This window comes from Peromyscus eremicus, chromosome 2, assembly GCF_949786415.1.
Source record: "Peromyscus eremicus chromosome 2, PerEre_H2_v1, whole genome shotgun sequence".
Taxonomy (NCBI): Eukaryota; Metazoa; Chordata; class Mammalia; order Rodentia; family Cricetidae; genus Peromyscus; species Peromyscus eremicus.
This window is the reverse complement of record NC_081417.1, coordinates 164,482,922-164,506,358: the sequence shown is the minus strand read 5'-3', so window position 1 is coordinate 164,506,358 and position 23,437 is coordinate 164,482,922. Positions and strand designations below refer to the sequence as shown.

Sequence of the window (23,437 nt, the reverse complement as noted above, 5' to 3'; positions counted from 1 at the left end):
TCATAGCAGCATTATTCATAATAGCCAGAACCTGGAAACAACCTAGATGCTTTCACTGAAGAATGGATTAAGAATATGTGGTACATATACACAATGGAGTACTACTCAGCAGAGAAAAACAATGACAGCATGAAATTTGCAGGCAAATGGATGAAACTAGAAAAAAATCATCCTGAGTGAGGTAACCCAGACTCACAAGGACAAACCTGGTATGTACTCACTCAGAAGTGGATATTAGATATAAATCAGACTGCAATCTACAGATCCAGAGAGGCTACATAGCAGGGCGGGGGGCCCTAGGATGACTGGCTTATAATAAGTTTTGGTTTTACCCAACCACTGTGCAAGCTTTAATAAAACATTTCACTATTAGGATAAGAATTTGTACTATATCAAGCTGATGAAAGAAAATGCTGGGCATACTTTCAGGAGGGGAGGCTAAAATCTTTTAAGATTATGGATTAGCCTATAGAAAAATGTCTGCCATAAATCAAACAGGGAAGGGGAAGATGAATAGGAATCTCACTTACACAACTTAAGTAAAGCATAGCTCTCTGAACAGATGAAAAAATAAATAAATAAATGTTTTGCCTGCATGTAAAAAATAAAAAATTTAAAAAAAAGAGTTGTCTCTAATCCCAGCACTTAGGAGGCAGAGGCAGGCTGATCTCTGTGAGTTCAAGACCAATATGGTCTACAAAACAAGTTCCAGCACATCTAGGACTGTTACACAGAGAAACCCTGTGGAGGAGTGGGTGGGCCTGTGGAGGAGTGGGTGGGGGTTGGTGGGAGGGGAGTTGCTGTGGTCATGGTGCCTCTTTACAGCAATACAAAACCCTAACTAAAACAGATACCTTTTGTTGCCCAAAACTCTCCAGGCAGCAGAATTCAGGCAGCCCCTCTCTTTTGCATCCTCCCCCAGTGAGTTCTGTTGCCAAGATTTTATCCACTTCAGAAGCCAGCCAAGGCCCCCCCTAAACTGGACTTCCTCACTAGTACTTTCAGTTTCAAATCTTCCAGTTTCCTCCATCTGGAACTGCTGGAACACCTGCATACTCCCAGGATGTCCATGACCATGGAGCAGGCTATGACAGATTCTGTCACCAGCCCTAGCTGCCACCTAGAGGTCTCCTGAGTCAGTTTTTCTTTTCCCCAGCACATTTCTTTGGATTCTGCTGACTATACCAATTGTTCCATTCAGCTGAACAGCAGTGGCAAGGGGCCTCCCTGAAGGGACTGCCCAAACCTTGCTGAGATGGAGCCTGCTGGGATTCCAAAGAAGCCTTAACTTCCAAACTATCCTATGAGGGTCATCTAGTGACCCAGTGCAGCAGTCCATTCTCAGGCCACAATGAACAACAGAGTTAGTTCTACCTGGATATGTTTACAGAGCTGAGCCCAATAGGAAAGGAACACCTTTGCAGGTTTAAGAAATTTGGCTCAAGGCAAGGGTGGGTTCCTATTTGTTTAGCAATGAGTTTTATCTTCCTAGTGTTTCAGGAAACATCAGAGTGCATCAGAGTAGAGGCCTGGACTGAGTTATCAAGCCTACAGAGAAAACAAGTAGCATCATGGAGAAGTCCACAGTCAGCACACAAGGAAGGGGAGCCTGGGCAGCCCCAGGAGTATTAGCACACATTCACACATGCATTGTTCCCAGGCCATTAGTAGAAGACTCACTTCAGACAAGTAAGAGTAAATCACGAAGAAAGATGCCATGGATTCCAGGAACCAGGTAACAAAAACATGAGAATTAGGAAGAAAAGACAGTGTGGTCTAATTTGGAACAGAAGGATAAGGGGGTCTGTTGTGCCCGTGTTGCAAGACCCCCAAACAAGACCACCGCAGAGCTGATATCCAATGCAAGCACACAGGGGTTTATTAACAAAGCAAGTCTGGGCTTGGTCTGTTCCAAACACTCCACACAGCGAGTGGAGGAGGATGGTGCCAAGCACTCACTTGAAGGGGTTTATGTAGGAAAGGTTTGCATACAGAGAGTTACATATCTTGGGATTGGACAAGGGGGCTAGAGGTGAGTTAGTTCTTTGAAGTTACTGGCTGAACCATAAGCAGGAAATTACTAGTGGCTGATAGGATGCAGGGTATCTACAGAGACATACATTTTTTTTTACTCCCTATGTCCTGCTTTTGCTGAACCCAGGATATATACATTCAGATTTATTGTTCCAGTTCTATTTTCCAATAAATTCAATTTCTGGTCAGTTGAGTCCATTACTCCCTATATACTGTTTTGCCAAGTCCAGGATATATAGATTTATTGTTCCAGCCTTATCTTCCCATGAGTTTGTGAGACCAAAATAAGCCATCTTAGAAATAAGACCAAAATGCTTTCACCCAAAAACTAAGGCCTAAGATTTCTCCTTCTAGGAATAGGCCAATAGTTACTGAAACAAGTCAGTCCAGATTCCAGAAACCAGGAAGTGTAAAAGAACAGAGTCACAAGGTAGTCACGAGGTAATGCCTGCAGGACTATGGAATGTCCTCTCCCTGGTTTCCAGGGTAACTGACCACAGAAATGCCCCCACCTGAGGGCAGCCAATGAGAAATGGTGGCGGGTAACTACTCCCTTAGAAGTAAGATTAAGCCATGATTTCTAGAAAGCCCCTAGAAGCAAGCCAATCAGAATTGTACCCGTACTAGCACCCCTAAATGATGTAACCTTGTGATTTTTCCCTTTAAAAACTGAGCTTACAAAGAAGTGGGCACTTCCTCCAGCCTCCACTGCATTGGATGTACTGGACAAAGTCCCTGCCTAGGCTTGTATTGCTTTTGGATATCCAGAATTAAACCTTGCTTTTGCTTTCCGGCATGCTCGTCTTTGGTGGTCTCTCTGGGGGTCGCGATCTGGGCACAACAAGTTCAACTTCTGGTCAGTTCGAAAACTGCTGGTCAGCAAATACCTTTAGAAGAGTGAGGGGAAGGGAGCGTCTCTCAAGATGGCCTCTGATTTTTCCCTTTCAGGTCTATGAGGTTTGTGGCAATCATACAGAACTACTGGCCTTGGGCAATGATACTGAGAGGTGAAGATATTGGGACATTCGGAACTAGCCATCTGTGATCAGCAAAACACTAGGCATTTAAAAATACTAGAAAGCAGGCTAGAGGTTAGCTCATTTGGTAGAGTACTTGCTTATCATGCATGGAGCTCAGTGTTCCATCCCTAATTGCCTGAGATCTGCTTCAGCAAGGGGGTTCAAGTCCCAAAGAGTGGGGGGGGGGAGAAAAAGGATATGATCTGAAGGTGAACTGGGATGGCTGCCAGCAGTGTTCAATTGAAAAACAACTACTTTTTTTGCACATAAGATTAAATGGGAGAAAAGGGGCATGTGAGCTGGGGTGTGGCTTGAGATCAGGGGTTGAGGAATCTAGCATTTACCTTGACAATAGGCACCAGTCATATGTTAATGGAAGGGCCAAAAGTTTCTCTAGCTAGAGATAAGAATGACTGCGTTAGCCGGGCATTGGTTGCACACGCCTTTAATCGGGAGGCAGAGGCAGGCGTATCTCTGTGAGTTTGAGGCCAGCCTGGTCTACAGAGTGAGTTCTAGGACAGGCACCAAAGCTACACAGAGAAACCCTGTCTCGAAAAAAACAAAACAAAAACAACAACAACAAAAAAAACCAAAAACCAAACAAAACAAAAGGAATGACTGTTTTATCAAGCAGGAACTTGAGGAACTTTCCCCAAGCCCCCAAGGGAATGGAGACCTTATCCAAATGCCTGACCTTGGGAAAAGGATTTCTTCTGCGGAGCAGATACTATACTACAATTTCTTAGTCTTACTATATATGGGTCTGTTCCCCTCATAATGCTTCCAAAAGGGAAGGTCCTGATGTCTAACGTTTTTTCCATTGTACCTTAGGATTCTGATTTCTCCATACTTATTAACTGAACTCTTGACCTTAACAGCCTCAGGTTCTAGATCTGAATTGTAGATATTTCATCCTTGGGATTAGGTGTGTCTAGTAAATCTCTAACTTTCCTGTTGGAGGGCACAACGAAAGTCCTGGTTCAGAGGTGGCTGGGATTGTTTTTTTCAAAAGAATTATTTTGTTTAGAGAGGCTACCATTGTACACATTTTTATCCTTTACCAAAGCCCACACAAAATTTCCCAATGGGAAAGGCATTAATATTGAGACTCATTAAAAATGAAAGTAAAAAAGGTGCTGGAGAAGTGTGTTCTATGTAGAGGGACCCCAAAACTGCTTGATCACACAGCTGCCATGACAGGCTCAGAGGCCCAGACACAGCTTTTGTGACAGGCTTACTGGCAGGCTACACCCAGACACAGGAAAAGCCATAAGCTCACCCCACCCAGGGAGGGCCTACATCTATGGGGAAGCACCTTGTTAGTTAATTGGTGATGCTGTGCTCTTACCCTGCAAGGAAATGTCACGAAACATGACAGAATCCGCTAATAAGAGTTTTATTAAAGATAAAGGGACAGAGAGTGCGCAGACCTGTGGAAGAGACACGTGTGTGGAGAAGAAGGAGAACTGGGAACATGGCGCCGGATTTTAAATGCTGGGTGTGCACAGGTCGACGTCACTACTCCATGCATGCGCGTAGATCACATGGCTACGTTGTGCACCTACGTTGCCATGCAACGTCACAGATCCTGGTCACTCAAGATGCCTTGACCCAGAAATGGCTATCTTGATCTGGAACTGGCTTGGCGGAAGTGTCCAGGTCCGCCGGGCATCCTGGTCACGTGAGACGCCCTGATCCGGAAATGGCTATCCTGACCTGGAACTGGCTAGGTGGAAGTGTCCAGGTCTGCCGGGCATCCTGGTCACACGAGACGCCCTGACCCGGAAATGGCTATCCTGACCTGGAACTGGCTAGGCGAAAGTGTCCGCTGGGATATATGCAAACACGCCCGACTGTGGGGGCGTGTTGTGAACCCTTCACACCTGACATCCCAAACATTCCAAACATTAGATAAAGTGGCCAGATGTTTTTGAGTCTAACAACACCTATTTTTGTTTTACAGATTGAAAGTATGAATGGCGCTGGTAGTGTCACTGGTTACCAGCAGAAAAGTCATGAGCCACGGCCATGACTACCAGAGTTACAGAGAGCTTTATTAAAAGGAAGGAGGGGATAGGAGATAGGAGAGCCAGGTTTGGAGAGAGAGATAATGGGAGCAGAGGGGGAACAGAGAGAGAGGGTAGCTTTTTAAGGTGTGATCATGCTGTTTACGTAGTCGCCAACGCCCCTGATGACATAAGACGTAAGACACCCAGCTTGGCATGTGCAGGAGTGAGGGCAGGATCCTAACACAGATACTCCTAGACAATTGTCAGCCAATCAGGGTCCTGAACCCTGGAAATCCCCTCACCTCAAACTCTGCTATGATAAAAACTCTACACCGCCTGAGCTCAGGGCTCTCTGCTCTCACCACTGCATTGGACAGAGAGACCAAGCTCGGAGCTTGGAAATGAAGGCTCCGGTGGTTATGACAGATGGCACTGGTGGTGGCGCTGGTTACTGGTGGGAAGGTCACAGGCCATGGCCACGACAACCAGAGTTACAAAGAGCTTTATCAGAAAGAAAGGGGATAGGAGGGAGGAAAGCCAGGCCTGGACAGAAAGGAAGATGGCAGGACCAAGCAGCGGGTAAGTAGTCACCAGCACCTGCAGATGACGTAAGATGCCAGACCCCGAGGAATGAGAGCAGAATCCTAACAGGTTCTTTGCTTTACATACGGGATTCAGTCTCCATGGTGGTCTTTTGGGGATCCCCAAGATCTGGGCATAACAGTCTGCAATGTTGAAATGCTGGAACTAAGCAGTGGTCGCTGTAGGGATTCTGTCCTTAATTACATCATCAGCCTGCGACAGCATCCCAGCCTAAAAAGCAGGTAGGCCCTCTGTGCGTCCCTCTTTTTCCTTTCCGCTCCTTCCTTCCATCTGGACCTCCTTCTTTTTCCTCTCTCTCTCTCTCTCTCTCTCTCTCTCTCTCTCTCCCTCTCTCCCTCTCTCCCCACCCCTCCCATGGCTCGTGACTCTCCTCCAGCACTCTCCTCTGTTGGCAGCCAGGAGCAGCGCCATTTAACCAACAGTTGCCATGTGGTCCATGCCATCTAATGTTAGCCATGGCAACTTCTTGCCACTGCCTCCCTGCAGATCTCTGATGATGGCTGCTCAATAGAGATGTTGCTGATCACCTGACATTCTTTTTCTCAATACTCTTCAATCATTCTTCGGTCAGTCCTAACAACAGCCAATCGAGGTCCAAAAAGAAAACTTTTCAACTTCCTTTCCTGCCCCTTCCTTTTCTTTCCTATAATTACGCCAGATTGTAAATAGATGGAGGGCTCTTACTTCTTCCCTAGACCTCCCTCAGCAGGTTTTCCTACTAAAATAAAGGCCTTGCATTGTCTTAAGTTCTTCATTCCTTATCTCTTTCCTTCTCAATGCCATTTCACCTACCACTGCATAAAATCAGTTGGGTTAGGCTTACCTTTAATCGCAGCACTAGGGAGGCAGAGCCAGGTGGACCTCTCTGAGTTCGAGGCCAGCCTGGTCCTACAGAGCGAGTTCCAGGACAGGCACTAAAGCTTGAGAGAAACCCTGTCTTGAGAAAAAAAAAAAAAGAGGTAGAGGCAGGTGAATCTTTGTGAGTTCCAGGCTAGCCTGGGTTACACACGAATCTCAGGCCAGCCAGGGCTATTTAGTGAGACCCTATCTCAAAAACCAACTAGCCTACCAACCAACCACCTACTCAAACTAGAAAGCTGCTGACACATGAGATAAACCAAGACTGGAGCTAGGAGGAATGACTCAGGCCTATAAACCCCAGCACTTGAAAAACTGAGATAATAGGATTACAGAGTTAGAGTGTTTGAGGTCAACCTGGGCAAGAGTAAGACGCTGTCTCAAAATAAAAAACGCCAGGGAAATGGCTTATCAGGCAAAGACACTTGCTTTAGCATCTGACTTCACATAAGGGCCATGGCACTAATGCCCCTTGCCCCCACAAAATAAATGTTTTAAAAAAGAAAAAAGAAAGAAAGAAAAGAGACTGTACAGAATGGATTGGGCATAAACCTTGACAATAGGCTGAGTGAAGGACAGTCAGAAAAAGTATGGAGGTAACTTGCTCATAGGTGCAAGGCGTGTGAAGAGAGTTGTTGGAGCGCTAAGTTGTTATGGCCTGCAGACTCCATGGAACTGTCTAAGATACGCAAACTGAGGCAGTATACTGTTTATAAACACAAAGGCCTGTATGATTGCTTTTTATCTGTAGGCCTGAGGGACTAAAATCAGTAGAGTAGTGGGGTGGAGGGTGCTCAGTTGATCCGAGTTGACCCCCTCGCCCCAGATCGGCAGGAAGACAAAACAAAACAAAAAAAATTGGCAGGACTCTTTTTTAAAAATCAAATTAAGTCGTTCCGGGTATGGTGGTGCACGGCTTTAATTTCAGCACTCAGGAGGCAGAGGCAGGTGTGACTCTGAGTACGAGGCCAGCCTGGTCTACACAGAGTTTCTGGCCAAGCAGTGCTACATAGTGGGACCCTATTTCAAAAAAACCAAAAACTAAAACAAACCCAAAAAATTAAATCAAAAGTTAGTTTAGATGGGTCTTCACCATGTCTCTGGACACCTCGCGGGTTTGAGACAAGAGGGCACTCTAAACATCTGTCTCTAAGGCAACGGAAAGCGTCCTGGGAACCCGTACTGCGCAGGGGACCAATGCCACTAGGGCTCAGCCCAGACGCACTTCCGGGCCAGACTCTGAGCGTCTCGCCTCCTCAGTGCCCACTCTTTCCGACCTCGTTCTCTCCCAGAATGTGTCCGTATTTGCCGGGACACGGGCATTTCCAGTTTCTTCTTTAGACAAGCAGAGCGCCCGCCAGCCATAGACACCGCGGCTGTCAGTCCGATTGCTGCCTGACCAGACGCCTACACAACGAAAAGGGTCTCTGGGGAGCTATAAGCCCCGCCTCGTAGCCCGAAGTATTTGCGTCACGCGCAGGGCCTCCTGGGAGTTGTCTGCCCCGCCCCCGGGCCGGACGCCGGAAACTACAGCTCCCGACAGTCTGTGCTGCAGCCAGGGACCGGAGTCGGGGGCCCTAGTGGGGCAGCCAGGTGGGCTGGCGCGGGAGGCGGCCTTGCCAGGCGCCGTTGAGAGGCGGAGGACAGCGGGGTGCAGCTGGCGCCTGGGTGGCCAGCCGAGGATCCGCTGTCAGCGTCTGCGCTGCTCAGGGCCCGGTGTTCTAGGGCGACCGGGCGCGGAAACTCCGGGCAAGTGGGGGGCCGGGTCGGGCGTCCTCCCAGCGCTGGGGGCGGTGGCACTGGGCCGAGGGGTCAGACAGCTTGACCGGGCTGTAGGTTGGGCGGGCGTCCCCGGCCCTTGCGTGCAGCAGGCTTTAGGTTCTTCGCCCCTGGACACAGCTCGTGCCCGGTGCGCGTTCTCGGTGCGTGTGGGTGATACAGCGGGTCCCAGCCGCCGGACCCCTGGGAGCCTTTTAAAGCGAGCGGCGGCCTCCGTCCCTTCTCGTTTACTAACTGTGCGTACCCTTGGCCACAGGGTTGGATCTCCCGGGCCTCTAACGGAAGGTCAGCCCAGCGGAGGCCAGTCCCAGATCTCCAAGCATCAGGGCTCCTGCCCGGTTCTCAAGGCGGGTGGGGGACACTGGACCTCCACACAGGTGAGCTCTTGACAGCTGTGGCCTGACAGTTTGGGTTTGGTTCGTTCCCCTTGCGGATGCCGTCTGATGTTATGTCAAAGCTTGTGTTTGTGTCTAAATGTGCTTGAGTGGACTGGGTAGTGAGAAATGTCCTTCCTGCCTCCTCTGAGTTCAGACCAATGAGAAAAGCAGAGGTGCCAGGAAGGCTCCTGATGAGCCAGCAAGCTTGGGGACAGAGCAAGGTTGGCCCCTTCTAAGTCCCCTGTCTTCACATTCTACTCTGGCCTGTTGCTTCTGATGCAACAAGTATCTGAATGTCATTCCCCCACCAAGGTCAGCCCTAGGCAATGTGGTGAACTCCAAGCTGCAGTGTACCTGGAGCTCTCCAGCTAGATGACCAAGATTAGCAGCCATGATACCCCTGAACCTTAATGGATGTCCCCCAGCAGATGTCTTGATGCAGGGCAGATCTGGGTTTCCTGGCCTCTGTGGCTTAGACTGGCATTCTTTGTTTGATTCTACTGGCACCTAGGATGTCCATCTGCCTAGTAGGAGCCTCTGATGCACCAGTTTTTGCCACACATTTTCTTTTTTTTTTTTTTTTTCTTTTGCCACACATTTTCAAATCAGCAGTGTCTCAGGCACCACCAGAGATGTAGGGAGATAAGCTTGAATCCTAAGTGGTCTCTGTGTCATGTAACTATTCGTCTGAATAAAGGCAATTTGCTAACTTTCACAATTAACATGATTTAATTTTTATGGCTGTATGGGACTTCCCAATAAAATATTCACATAATAAGGGACAGCATCCTCCACTCCCACCCCCACCCCGCAGTCCTGATACCTCTGACCTATTGGATCTTTAATTCTGTCTGGGTGTGGTGTCCCGTACATGCTTTTTTTTTAAGTCAGTTTTTTTTTTTAATTTTTATTTTATGTGCATTGGTGTTTTGCCTGCATGTATGTCTGTGTGAGGGTGTCGGATCCCCTAGAACTGGAGTTACAGATAATTGTGAGCTGCCATGTGGGTGCTGGGGATTGAACCTGAGTCCTCTGGAAGAGCAGCCAGTGCTCTTAAATACTGAGCCATCTCTCCAGCCCCTGGTACATGCTTTTAATCTCAGCACTTGGAAGGAATTCCAGGCCAATCTGGACTACATATTAAGTTCCAGGCCAGCCAGAGATAAATGAAAAAAAAAAAGTTTGTTCCTTATAGGAAGGAATACTAGAAATAACAGCAGCCCCAATGACCACTGTCAGGTCATGGTAGTAAATACTGTGTGTAAAACTGCCTTAAAATGGTCTTTCCCCAGCCTGGATTCCTGCCTACCACCTTGGTTTGCTGTGTTCTGTGTTGGCAATGGCTGCTAGTTTTCCACAGGAAGTTTTGGTGGCTGAGAAAATTTGTGGCCCAGGAAGTAGCAACTAAATGCCTGGGATGCTGACTAGAGGCTTCTGTGTGCTCTAAGGTGAGTTCTGCTTCTCTTAAAGCGTATTTGTCAACCAAGTCCTCATACTCAGACATCCCCCATTATAATTGTAAATATCTATAGCAACAGCTCCAGGGGTGCTTGGATACATGCCAGGGACATGACTGTCTGATGGCATAGGAAAAAGTTAACTCTGAAGGTAAATTTCCTACTGAGATAGTGGTACCCATAACACATTGTGGTTTCCAGCATCCTGAAGAATGATGTATATCAGAGGTGGGTGACATTCAATGTGGGTTTGAAAGTAAGGTTGTTTGTACACCTGAGCTTTACTGGTTGCAGTTCTTAGACTGTCCTGGAGCTCTTCTAGGCTGAGCTCCAGGACAGTGCTTTCAGACCCTCGGCCCTCTCCATACACCCAGGGCCAAAGTTCTCTTTGGTAGTTTGGCAGGGTTCAGCACACTGGAGCACACAGTACTGCACTCTATCAAGAGCCTTGTCAGTTAGGGCAGGAGATGGAAGAAGGGAGGAGAGGCTTCCTACTCAATGGGAAGGGCTGGCTGGCTTATGGTAGTTGTTGAGAGGTTGTGGCAGGTATATTAGTCAGAGTTCTCAAGAGGAACACACACACACAAAGAAGAACACAGCTTAATAGGATGGAAAAAATATATGTATATGGAATTTATTAGAGTAGCTTGCAGGCTGTGATCTAAGTAGTCCAACAACGATTTTCTCCTGATGGAAAGTCCGAGAATCCAGTAGCTGTTCTGTCACTGAGGCTGGATGTCTCAGGCGTTCAGTACATGCTGGAATCAAGAAGTAGGCTCTGATACCAGTAAATTGATATCGAGGGTAGGCAGGCAAGAGCAAACACAGCAGGTGTGTTCCATATAAAGGTGGATCTTGCCAGCTCAGAAGATCCAGATTAAAAGTGGGTCTTTTTTTTGGGGGGGGGGGTGTTTTTCAAGACACAGTTTCTCTGTGTAGTTTTGGAGCCTGTCCTGGATCTCGCGCTGTAGATCAGGCTGTCCTTGAACTCACAGAGATCTGCCAGGCACTGCCTCCTGAGTGCTGGGATTAAAGGCATGCATCACCACCGCCCGGCCACTTCAAATGATTTAATTAAGAAAAATCCCTCACAGGTGTGCCCAGCTGCTTGAGTTTTAGTTAATTCCAAATGTAGTCAAATTGACATAATAGACAAGGTTAGCTGTCCCTGCAGGGAAGGTCCAGAAAGGGGCAGTGATAGTAAGTTCCCTTGAGGATACATGTATCCCAGAGGAGGTGGGCTGTCCATCTTCAAGAGAGGTCTCCAGTCCTGCATTTCATCAGGGACTTCTCTCTCCAGGCACCCTGGGCGTATATTCACCTGAGGTTTGCAGAATGGCTAGCCTGAGCACAGGTACTGTTCAGGCATGCAGGCCACTTCTTGGGCTTGTCCAGAGGCTTGGCACAGTAGATACATCATTCTATGGCTTGGTGCTGCACCCAGTAAGATAGAGGCCAGCTTCCCTCTTGACTCTGCCCTCGGCCTTGTAGTGCTTTATCATTGGCCCAGTAAGCTCAAGGGATAAGACCTTTGTCAGAAAATTCAATTCTGACGTGGCCTCATGCCCCCTAGCTCTCTGTTGATCATGAAGTACACAGGCCCCTTCACTGTGGTCAGGGTCCTGTGCCATCCAAAGAGGAAGGCCCCTTAGATAGATAGAGACAAGAGCTGAGTCCAAAATGGAGATCTTCTCCCCTCGGTCTGCCTAGATCTCATTTCTGTCCTCTTCTTCTGTTCTGTTACCCATTCACCCCTCCACATACACATGGTGAACTTTTCTGTTCTCTGATAGTGGTATCACAGGCCAAGGAATGGGATGGTAATAGTAGGTGGATAATAATGCAGAGACCAAGCAGGGATACTTGAAGGGAGAGGGGAGGGAAAGCCATTGGGCCTTCTAATAATATCATAGAATGCTATATCCAGCTGTTTTTGAGGCCCAGGAACCCTGTCTCCTGTCTGGTTATGCAATAACTATGTTCTGGGGGACATTGCCAGAGGCCCAGCTCAGGTAAGGAGACTCAGGTCAGATAATGCCATGAAAGATGGAGGGAGAGTGCAGCCTCCAAAGTAGAGGAGAGACCTTACAACCTCCAGGGCACAGGTGGTGGGCAGGGTGGGCACAGGTCCAGGTGTCACTGTCGGGTGCTTCTCAGTGTTCACACACCTCAGTGTTGTGACTGTGAGAGATGTTGTGTATTGAATCTCTTGCCTATGTTCCTACAGTTTTGCTCCTCAGGGCGGCCTTAGGCACTGAGGTGCGGGCTCTGGGCAGAGAGCCCTCTGTACAATCTGGTTGTGCTCTGACTTTGCTGAGCTGCTGACTGGGGACAGCTCTTGAGACTGGAAGGTTTTTTTAAAACTTAAGACCAGGGCTGAGAAGAGCTTTGCTTAACCAAGAATGATGGTCATGTAAATGTTGGTCAGTGCAGGCCACTGGCAGGCTGAAGTGCCTGGTAGCATTCTTGCTACTCCATGTGGAGTCATTGGTTGAGGCCTGGTCCTGGTGCTCTTAGGCCTTGTTGGGTACCCTCCACCTGAGCTCTATGCCCTCTACCCATTCTTCTGAAAGCAAGGCCATGCATGGGCTATGCTTGTTGTCGTGTTTGAAGTCCTCCCTACTCCATGTCTTGTAAAAGGCCCAGCATCAAGTGGTTAGTGGAGCCATCAGCCTGTAGATAAGCAGTGACCGAGAGGCTGGTCTCAGAAACAGAGGCATGCCACACAGCTCTAGAGTGACCACAGGATCTGTTTCTTCTTCTTCTTCTTCTTCTTCTTCTTCTTCTTCTTCTTCTTCTTCTTCTTCTTCTTCTTCTTCTTCTTCTTCTTCTTCACCTCCTCCTCCTCCTCCTCCTCCTCCTCCTCCTCCTCCTCCTCCTCCTCCTCCCTCTCTCCTCCCCCTCCTCCTCTTTCATTTTATAGTGCCCTGAGTCCAGTTTCTGCTGCTAATATGCATATGGGCCTCTGGCCCCCGACTAGAGCATGGGCAATGTACCAGTCACCACACCCCCAAAGAAAACTTACTCTCACTGGAACACCCATGAGCTGTCATGTTAATAGCTCTTCTGATAGGTTGAGGCCGTTGGAGGCCCTCTCATCCATGGTGGAGCTGTTACTGTAGAGGAGCAGAGCCAGCTGCCATGATTAGCTGCCCACAGGACCCTCCCCTCATCTGGGGCTCACTAACACCAAAGAGCTTTGGACATTCTCAATATGAAGTTCCTTTGTGGGTTGTCCCTCCTCTGTGGAAAGAGGAAGAAGGTTGGATTTACCCTGGCATTAGGCCCTGGTGCCACATCTTTTTTTTTTTTTTTTTTTTTTTTTGTTTTTTGTTTTTTGTTTTTCAAGACAGGGTTTCTCTGTGTAGCTTTGCACCTTTTTCCTGGAACTCACTTGGTAGCCCAGGCTGGCCTCGAACTCACAGAGATCCGCCTGGCTCTGCCTCCCGAGTGCTGGGATTAAAGGTGTGCGCCACTAACGCCCGGCTTCTGGTGCCACATCTTAGCAGGTACTCTAGAGTCCATGGAGAGGAATGAGCTAAAGAGAGGACAGACAAGGTCCCTGGGCAGATGAGGGGGATCCTCTGAAAAGACAGAGCCCAGCTGTTTGGGAAGGCTCTTCATAGTCTCTGAGCCAGGTGAATGTGCTCATCTGCTTTTGCTGTGGTCCTAGCAGTCCTGGGTCTGTGTATAGGAATAAGAATTGCAGAAGGTATTTGAGAGGTTGTGCAAGATTAGCAATAATGCCTGTTCTTTTAGAAGATCTCCAGGTTCAATCCCTAGCATCTACATGATGTCTTACAGTAACTCTAATCCCATGGGATCTTACGCCCTCTTTTGGCCTCTCCTGGCACTTCACACATGTGGTATACAGATATATGCAGGCATAACACTCATACACATGAAATAATATATATATATATATATATATATATATATATATATATATATATATATATATATATATATATATTTTTTTGGTTTTTCAAGACAGGGTTTCTCTGTTTAGTTTTGGTGCCTGTCCTGGAACTCACTTGGTAGCCCAGGCTGGCCTCGAACTCACAGAGATCTGCCTGGCTCTGCCTCCCAAGTGCTGGGATTAAAGGCATGCGCCACCACCACCCGGCTGAAGTAATAAAATTTTTAAAAAACTGCACGATGCTGTGCTGGCCAGGAGGCCTGTACCCCTGAGAATATGGTGAGATGTAGATCTAGAGTCAGTGTGTGGTAGTTCCCTGTATTCAACATAGGCTTCTGAGTGGTGCTGGATTTTTACTGTGCTTGGCTCTGGGACAGCCTGTGGTGCTCAGGCCATTACCATTAGCTGCAGACACCCAGCCTTCAGCCAGTGTATGTGGCTAGGCAGGGCTACTGGTCTTTCTTCCTGGTAGATAGTGGGGAATGTTTCCTGAACTAGGCAAGCCAGGAGGCTGTCAGTCTTAGGGCAAGGACAGGGATCCTGGAAGAGGGCCCAGGCAGAAAGCTGGTGTGTGCTATATTCCTATAGTTGCTCACTTAGCCCTGATCTGACTTCTGCCTCATGGCTGAGTAGGGCCTTTGGGCCCCAGCTAATCTTCAGCTGCACCCAAACCAGGTGTGGGGGGACCTTTCAGCCTCTTGTGAAGCCTGAGTATGTGTCCTGGAACAGGACTGCTGGTTCGTTGTAAGCAGTCCCCTCTTTCCCAGCTGCAGGGCGTGGTTCTTAAATGGTAAAGTAGAAGTACTTGTCATAGCACAGGAGAGGTACTTGTCACAGTACAGGAGAAGTACTTGTCATAGCACAGGAGCCCCTGTCAGATTCTGTCTCTCAAATCCATTTGTGTGCCTGGTAACGGCTGAGGCAGGAGTCTGGGAAAGACTTTGGGAAAGTACGTGTTAAGACTTCATTTAATGTTATTATGATACAGAGCATTAAGGCCACATAAGCAACCTAAAGCTTGGCGTGGTTAGCACCATGATGCTCTGAATTTGCCTGTCCATTTTTTAAACTTCTGTTAGTAGAGTCACTGCAGTTGGCACTTTGACCTTTGGCCGCACTTTGCCCTTCCATGTCTATCAGCTTTGTCTGCTGCCCCAAATAGCAAGGTGGGTTGTAGTTTATATTCTCTTGGGCACTGAACACTGCAGGGCCCAGTCCACCATGAAAAACATGGGCAGGTGCTTCTGTGATTGCATCACCTCTGTGGCTGGACCACGCTTCTCCAGAGAAGGTCCCTAAAGTGTTGTATGACTGCTGTACTGTCCTTTGAAATGTGGAACAGAGGATCTTGTCCTGCCTGTGATCAGTGTTCTGGTAACAAAACATTCTATGCATAGTAGGTGTCTCAGTGTCTTGCCCATTTTCATTTTGTCTGGCATTTTCATATACGAGTGGTAGTACTCTATGGATTGTATACTGTGAGCATCGCATGGTTGCCTGTCCAGTTGCTTTATGGTATCTGGTTGAACAACAGTTCTTAAATTCATGCCGGGCGGTGGTGGTGCACGCCTTTAATCCCAGCACTCGAGAGGCAGAGCCAGGTGGATCTCTGTGAGTTCGAGGCCAGCCTGGACTACCAAGTGAGTTCCAGGAAAGGCGCAAAGCTACACAGAGAAACCCTGTCTCGAAAAACAAAAAAAAAAAAAAAAAAAAAAAAAAAAATTCAGTCCCACATGTCACCGTGCTGCACAGAAAAACAGTCCTTGCTTCTTAAGTTGGATGGCCTTACAGTCTTTCACATGGATATCTACAATATACATCTATTAGCTTTGTTTTTAATCAATCAGTTTGTTTGTTTGTTTGTTTGTTTGTTTGTTTGTTTGTTTGTTTATTTATTTATTTATTCATTCAAGGAGAGGAGGTTTCTCTGTGTAGCCCTGGAACTAGCTCTGTAGACCAGACTAGCCTCAAACTCACAAAGATCCACCTGCCGCTGCCTCGAGAGTGCTGGGATTAAAGGTGTGTGCCACCAATCCTAGTAACTGATTTTTGTAGACAGGTTCTCACTACGTAGCCTTAACTCACCATATAGACCAGGTTGGTCTTGAACTCACAGAGAACCTTTTGCCTCTGCCTCCTGAGTGCTGGTATTAAAGTGTGCACCATCATGTCCAACTCTAGCTTTAAAGTATACTTATACTAATGGAGCATCATCCGAAGACTTTTGAGAGCAGATCCACTAGTATGTGGCCACTGTGCCAGGTTCAGTTTCTGATCCTTTGGGCCTGTCCACTTATGATGTTCCCAATTTCTGCCCCTACCTTTCGAGTAGCAGTCACTTCTACAGGGTCACTGTAGTGGGCACTTTTGCATTTGGTTACTGCCCTTCCATGTCTGTCTTGTTCTTCCGCCCCCTCCATTTTATTCCTGGCTCCCTCTGGCCCTGGCCTGTAGGCCCATGCTCCTGGCTTTCCCAGCCCCCTATTGTCCTTTCTTCCTTGTTCTGTTGGCTTTGTTTTCTTTGCTGCTGATCCATCCTTCTCTCCCAGGTGGCCATCTCAACATGTGTCTTACAATTAGCCTGGCTATATGACACTTTGGCATAGACTGAAGGGTGCTTTCTGTTGCAGGTTCTTGAACAGCCCACTCACCATGGACCTGGACCCCCATGCAGGTGTGCAGGTGGGCATGCGTGTGGTACGCGGAGTGGACTGGAAATGGGGCCAGCAGGATGGAGGTGAGGGCGGTGTGGGCACTGTGGTGGAGCTTGGCCGCCATGGCAGCCCCTCGACCCCCGACCGTACAGTTGTTGTTCAGTGGGACCAGGGCACATGTACCAACTATCGAGCTGGCTACCAAGGTGCCCATGACCTGCTGCTCTACGACAACGCCCAAATCGGTGTGTGGTGATGCCCAGCTGTGGGTGGGGCTGGCCAGGTGACAGGAGACCTGCAGGTTCTCACTTACCCCACCCTATACCTAGGTATCCGTCACCCCAACATCATCTGTGACTGCTGCAAGAAACATGGACTTCGTGGCATGCGTTGGAAGTGCCGTGTCTGCTTTGACTATGACCTCTGCACACAGTGCTACATGCACAACAAACATGACCTTACCCACGCCTTTGAGCGCTATGAGACATCACACTCACGCCCGTGAGTTCCCTAGACCACAGCCTATCTCCCCAGCGCCTTCTGACTGGTGCCTTTGACATCCAGCCAGGCCTTGGCCTCTGGCAGAGTCACTTCCAAAAGTACCTAGCAAGTCCGTCTTGCAAGATTTCCTTGAAGAATACCCAGGGTCAGGTTATTCTAGAGCTCTGAGAATGGCACTCCTTCATTTCTCACTGAAGGCTTTCTCTAGGCACATTGTAAGGTGGGTGCTGTGGGTGGGATTTCCTCTGCTAACTCACCCTTAGAGTCAGGATGGCATGACTCTGGTACAGCTGCAGCCTGGAGCACTGAAGGTGGCCTAGGTATTTGCCACATGGATAGTAGTGGCTGTTGAAACCCGGCATCTCCTGGTGGAGCCAGGCCTGGCAAGGAGGCTTGTCACTGGGCAGCTCACCTTGGGTGCCAGCCCATAGGTACAGCTGGGGGTGGCCCTAGCCTGATGCAGTAAGATGAGGATGGGAGACAGGTCTCTGTTGGATTGTCTTGGGAAGGCACTCTGGTACCGTCCTTTATTCTCTGCATCCCCTTGATCTTTCCTCTGTGTAGAGATGTGGTGTATAGGTTCCCTCTTCTGGCCAGTATGAGATCAGGGCAGCTGTCTGAGCTGGTGGCCAGATAAGTGTTTTCATCCTCTGGGCCAGGCCCTGCCCCTGCTGCCTTTAAAGCAGCAGACATGGACTGATCACAAGGACTGCTCCCAGAGTCATCTCAGGTGCCTTTTCAGCCAGATATTGGTGAGGTCTCTGAGCCCAGAGACATTAATAGTTTGTTCCCTTTCCAAAGGTGTGGAGGCCCACTGGGAAGGCCATTCAAGGACAGTGGTTTGGCTTGGGATCCAGAATACCTATCCTGCAGACCCAGATGCCTTTAGCATAGAGGGGCAAGGTGGCTAAATGCAAGATCTGGCCATCGTATCACTGCATGGCTCAGGATTCATTCTCTTACAGGGTCACACTGAGTCCCCGACAGGGCCTCCTTCGGATCCCGCTAAGGGGCATCTTTCAGGGAGCAAAAGTGGTACGAGGCCCTGACTGGGAATGGGGCTCACAAGACGGTGAGTCGTGGCTGGAAAGACGGAGGTGAAGCTGGCTATAGCTCAGTCTTGAGTCACACTCTTAGCCTGCCGGTGTGCATACTGTCTTCCCAGGAGGGGAAGGGAAGACAGGCCGTGTGGTGGACATCCGTGGCTGGGATGTGGAGACAGGCCGAAGTGTGGCCAGTGTGACATGGGCAGATGGAACCACCAATGTGTACCGTGTGGGCCATAAGGGCAAAGTGGACCTCAAGTGTGTTGGTGAGGCAGCTGGCGGCTTTTACTACAAGGAGCACCTCCCGAAGCTTGGTATGGGGCTGGCTCTGACACCAGCTGCCCCCCTGCCCTGGCTGTTACCTTATTACCCTGGCATGTCCCGTTGGTGGTGGAGGGCAGGTTGCTTCCCGAGGCCTAGCCTGCCACCTTCCCGCAGGCAAGCCTGCAGAGCTGCAGCGCAGGGTGAGTGCTGACGGCCAGCCCTTCCAGTGCGGGGACAAGGTCAAGTGTCTGCTGGACACAGACGTCCTAAGGGACATGCAAGAAGGTCATGGAGGCTGGAACCCTAGGATGGCAGAGGTGAGCCACCTCTTCTGCTGAGTCCCCATGTGCCCCCCTTCCCAAATCCTTTGGACCCCTATCCCTCTTCCTGCCCCGAGAGTCCAGCCTGACCCCGCCATAGCCTCCGTGACCTGCCACAGTTTATCGGACAGATGGGCACCGTGCACCGCATCACAGACCGTGGGGACGTGCGTGTGCAGTTCAACCATGAGACCCGCTGGACCTTCCACCCTGGGGCTCTCACCAAGGTGCCTAGGGGGCTGGGCTGAGCCCCACTTATTGCTTCTCTAATTCCTTCTGTGTACCTGTTCAGTCTTGGGAATGCTTAGGCAGGACTAGGGTACCAGCCTCCCCATGAGTCTGCAGACCTGAAGGGGAGAGCCTGGTGGGTGGAGGTGAAACCAGGAAGGGAATCCAGTTGTGAAGGACACAGAGAAGAATGAAGTACTGAAAACATCTTAGACTAGAACCTGTGGGTCAGGGGGCTCTGTCCTGAGAACAAAAGAAAGGTACTATGGGAGGCTAGAAGTGGGTTTCTCGCTTTACTTCTTCAGATGCTGTGTACATCATGGGGGCAGATGGGAGTGGTCTGTAAGGAGACTGAGGTGGAGGTTTGCCAAAGGAGACCAGGTTGGGTAGATTCTGTGAAAGCTTTTGGAAAACTGAACTGTGGGGATGAGACATGTGCCAGATAGGTGGGAATGTCCAAGAAGGACACTGAGTGGGGCAGGGGATGCATTCCTACCTGAACCTGGAGGGGGATACTTCAGGACAGGCAACATTCAGGCTTTTACTCTGCACACAGGTGCATAGGTTGTGTGCACAGATTCCCTGCAGGATCCCCACCCCCTACTACTCCTCCCTTCCTTCCTGGCCCTGTGCTGACATCCTGGGGTCCCACCCAACTCCAACTTTATCTTCAGCATTTTTCCTGGGTCTGTGCCACTCTTTCATGTTGCCTTGTGTCTGAGTGATGGATAGGTACCCTGGAAACAGGTCTTCTGGACCTTCACATATCTCTAGAGCTGGCTTTGGTCTGGTCTGGATGCTGCTACCCCACTGTTCCTCTGGTTGTCCTCCCCTGTGGCTTAGGCTGGCCACCCAGGGCTGATTTGGTCACTTAAGGCCCTTATCCAGCCAGACCATTTGGTTGTACTTGAGGCAGGAACTAGGGACAAGGTTAGATCTGCTTGCCCTCTGGAGCAGAAGGTGTCCTCTTGCATGATCTTGAGTGAACACAAGCGGCTGGAGGAACTCCCCTTACCTGCTTCTCTGTCGTCCAGCACAACAACTTCTGGGTGGGTGATGTTGTCCGGGTCATCGATGATCTTGACACTGTGAAGCGACTGCAGGCTGGACATGGTGAATGGACCGATGACATGGCCCCTGTGAGTCTCAGTGTCTGTTGTCACCCACCACATCCCCCCTCCCCCGTGCATGCGCACTGTCTGCTCCACTTCCAACCTATTGTGATCCCACCTCTTCCCAGGCCCTGGGCCGCGTGGGGAAAGTGGTGAAGGTGTTTGGAGATGGAAACTTGCGTGTGGCAGTTGGCGGTCAACGGTGGACCTTTAGCCCCTCCTGCTTAGTGGCCTACCGTCCTGAGGAAGATGCCAACTTGGATGTGGCTGAGCGTGCCAGAGAGAACAAAAGTGCGGCACCAGCCTCAGTGGCCGGTGGGAGGCAGGGCATCCCCTGGCCAGCACTTACCTCAACCCTGCCCCCAGGCTTACTGAGTGTGGCCCTGGACAAACTTCGGACCCAGAAGAGTGACCCAGAGCACCCAGGGAGGCTGGTAGTAGAGGCTGCACTGGGAAATGTAGCCCGGGCTCTGGATCTACTGCGAAGGCACCCAGAGCAGGCAAGCTACCACCCTGCCCTTCTAATGGCCAGCAGGGAGAGGGCCCAGAATTCATGTGTTGGCTTTCTGCGCAGGTGGACACCAAGAACCAGGGCAGGACTGCCCTACAAGTGGCTGCTTACTTGGGCCAGGTAGAGCTGGTGCAGCTGCTGCTGCAGGCAAGGGCAAGTGTGGACCTGCTGGATGATGAGGGCAACACTGCGCTGCACTATGCAGCTCTGGGGTGAGGCCTGGGCAGGTGCTGGGTCCTGCTGGGAATGAACTTTAGAGCCAGGGTGCACAGCAGGCTGTCCCCAAACCCTCCCACTTCTTCCATTAGGAACCAGCCTGAAGCCACAAGGATGCTTCTGAGTGCAGGATGTGGGGTGGATGCTCGGAATGGCACACGAAGCACAGCCCTACATGTGGCTGTGCAGAGGGGCTTCCTAGAGGTGGTAAAGACCCTGTGTGAGCGTGGTTGTGATGTCAACCTGCCGGTGAGTGATAGTCCCTGGATTCTCTGCCACTCACCAGCCCTAGGTCAAGGAAGCAACTTGACCATGGAAAAAGGCATTGCTGTGTGACCAGTCCCCTCTGTTTCAGGATGCCCATGCGGACACGCCCCTGCATTCTGCCATCTCTGCAGGTGCCGGTGCCAGCAGCATTGTTGAAGTCCTCACTGAGTTGCCTGGCATCGATGTCACTGCTACCAATAGCCAGGGCTTCACACTGCTGCACCACGCATCCCTCAAGGGCCATGTGCTGTGAGTGTGGGGTTGGTCACACTGCTGCCATCCAGTCTTTTGACCTACTGCCAGATTACCCTGATCCAGAGCACTCGGGCGAAGTGCCTAGGGAAGACCTTGGACAGGCCTTCTTGTTCCTACAGAGCAGTCAGAAAGATTCTGGCACGGGCACGACAGCTGGTAGATGCCAAGAAGGAGGATGGCTTTACTGCGCTACATCTGGCAGCTCTCAACAACCACCGTGAGGTGGCCCAGGTCCTAATCCGAGAGGTGGGTGCAGGGGCCCCAGGGCCACCCACAGGCCAGGAACCAGACCCAGTGGGATCTCAAAGCTGAGCCTGTGCCCACCCTTTCCTCAGGGTCGTTGTGATGTGAATGTGCGCAACCGGAAGCTTCAATCTCCACTGCATCTGGCTGTGCAGCAGGCCCACCTGGGGCTAGTACCATTGCTGGTGGATGCTGGCTGCAGTGTCAACACTGAGGATGAGGAGGGAGACACAGCCCTGCATGTCGCCCTGCAGCGTCATCAGCTGTTGCCGTTGGTGGCTGACAAGGCTGGGGGGGACCCAGGGCCCTTGCAGCTGCTGTCAAGGGTGAGGAAGTATAGTGTGGGTGCTGGGAAGGAGGCCTGGTGATTTTTCACCTCCCATTATGCTCTAGGGAACCAGGGTTTCTGGAGAGTGGGGCAGTTTGTGGACCTCAGTTTCAGGGTCTGTAATCCAGACCAGTCTTGGAAAAGGGTCGGGGTCTGGTTGGGACGAGAGGATGAAGGTTTCAGAGTTTCTATACCTGCCTAGCAAAGGGCACCTTTGGGGCCTGCCTTCCCTACTCTTCCTAGAACCAGAAGCCTTAGCCAGAAAGAAAGTGGTACCATTGTTCAGATTTCTGGACAGCCGGGTGCCAGCACAGGCTTTCTTGAAGTGCGTATGGGTTTCCACCTTCATCTGTATGTCCTGCCACTCAGCTACAGGCCTCAGGCCTCCCGGGCAGCACAGAGTTGACCGTAGGTGCAGCAGTGGCCTGCTTCCTGGCATTGGAGGGTGCTGACGTGAACTACGCAAACCACCGTGGCAGGAGCCCACTGGACCTGGCCACTGAGGGCCGAGTGCTCAAGGCCTTGCAGGGCTGTGCCCAGCGCTTCCGGTGAGCCCAAAATGGGGGTTTGGAGGGGGGGAACTTTTAAGGCCACCGGGTCCTTTCAAGCCCCCTCCTCCAACTGCAGGGAGCGACAGGCAGGTGGCGGAGGGGGCATGCCCCCGGGCCCCCGGCACGTGCTAAGCACTCCCAACACCGTGAGGAACCTGCATGTGTCTGGCACAGCAGGGCCAGAAGCTGCCGAGTGCTTGGTGTGCTCGGAGCTGGCGCTGCTGGTTTTGTTCTCACCGTGTCAGCACCGCACCGTGTGTGAGGGTGAGTGCAGGGTGAGGGTGCCCAGGGTGGCTGAGCTGCCTAGTCCAACCCTGCTAACGGTTCACTGCCCCTGGCAGAATGCGCTCGCAGGATGAAGAAATGCATCAGGTGCCAGGTGGTCATCAGCAAGAAGCTACGCCCAGGTAGGTGGGAGGGTCTTAGCATATCCCCCATTATCCTGTGGCTAATCGTCACACCTGCTATAGCCGACTCTCACTCACCTTGTCCCACAGACGGTTCAGAGGTGGTAAACACCATCCAGGTGCCTGGTCCACCTCGCCAGCTGGTGGAGGAGCTACAGAGCCGCTACCGGCAGATGGAGGAGCGTATCACCTGCCCCATCTGCATCGACAGCCACATCCGCCTAGTGTTCCAGTGCGGACACGGGGCATGCGCGCCCTGTGGCGCTGCGCTCAACGCCTGCCCCATCTGCCGCCAGCCCATCCGTGACCGTATTCAGATCTTCGTGTGAGCGCATTCCGCACACCATGGCCGATCAAAGACCCTTCTACAAAAGCCCTGTGTTTTATAAAAAAGATTCTCGGACTTTGTTGCCTGCTCCTTGCCTAGGGGTGCTGGGCACACCCTCACCATTCCCAGCAAACCCCACCCCCAAACACAT

The 23,437-nt window shown here is 50.5% G+C and overlaps 1 protein-coding gene across 5 annotated transcripts; it reads left to right on the top strand.

The window, feature by feature from the left end:
• Window positions 1-7,720: 7,720 nt before the first annotated feature.
• On the top strand, window positions 7,721-23,361 carry Mib2 (MIB E3 ubiquitin protein ligase 2). 5 transcript variants are annotated; one of them, XM_059255548.1, is made up of 21 exons: window positions 7,723-8,116; window positions 8,559-8,679; window positions 9,972-10,127; window positions 16,686-16,954; window positions 17,039-17,210; window positions 18,176-18,282; window positions 18,376-18,570; window positions 18,695-18,837; window positions 18,972-19,067; window positions 20,103-20,207; window positions 20,309-20,471; window positions 20,547-20,680; window positions 20,755-20,903; window positions 21,000-21,156; window positions 21,263-21,423; window positions 21,549-21,675; window positions 21,765-21,998; window positions 22,370-22,548; window positions 22,628-22,815; window positions 22,893-22,958; window positions 23,049-23,361. In XM_059255548.1, the coding sequence occupies exons 4-21, from the start codon at window positions 16,708-16,710 to the stop codon at window positions 23,285-23,287; spliced, it is 2,862 nt and encodes a 953-aa protein (XP_059111531.1). In that variant the 5' UTR covers window positions 7,723-8,116; window positions 8,559-8,679; window positions 9,972-10,127; window positions 16,686-16,707; the 3' UTR covers window positions 23,288-23,361. The 5 variants fall into 5 exon arrangements, with proteins under 5 accessions (XP_059111533.1, XP_059111531.1, XP_059111530.1 ...); XM_059255547.1 differs by having other exon boundaries at window positions 18,960-19,067; XM_059255552.1 differs by having other exon boundaries at window positions 7,724-8,116; window positions 16,686-16,737; window positions 18,960-19,067.
• The last annotated feature ends 76 nt before the right edge of the window (window positions 23,362-23,437 follow it).

Excerpts from the sequence above, each read along its gene's own strand:
- Mib2 (XM_059255547.1), top strand. The coding sequence starts at position 16,708 with ATGGACCTGGACCCCCATGCAGGTGTGCAGGTGGGCATGCGTGTGGTA. Across the intron at positions 16,955-17,038 it reads CTACGACAACGCCCAAATCG|GTATCCGTCACCCCAACATC; the intron begins GTGTGTGGTGAT and ends CCCTATACCTAG. Across the intron at positions 20,472-20,546 it reads GCGTGCCAGAGAGAACAAAA|GCTTACTGAGTGTGGCCCTG; the intron begins GTGCGGCACCAG and ends CCCTGCCCCCAG.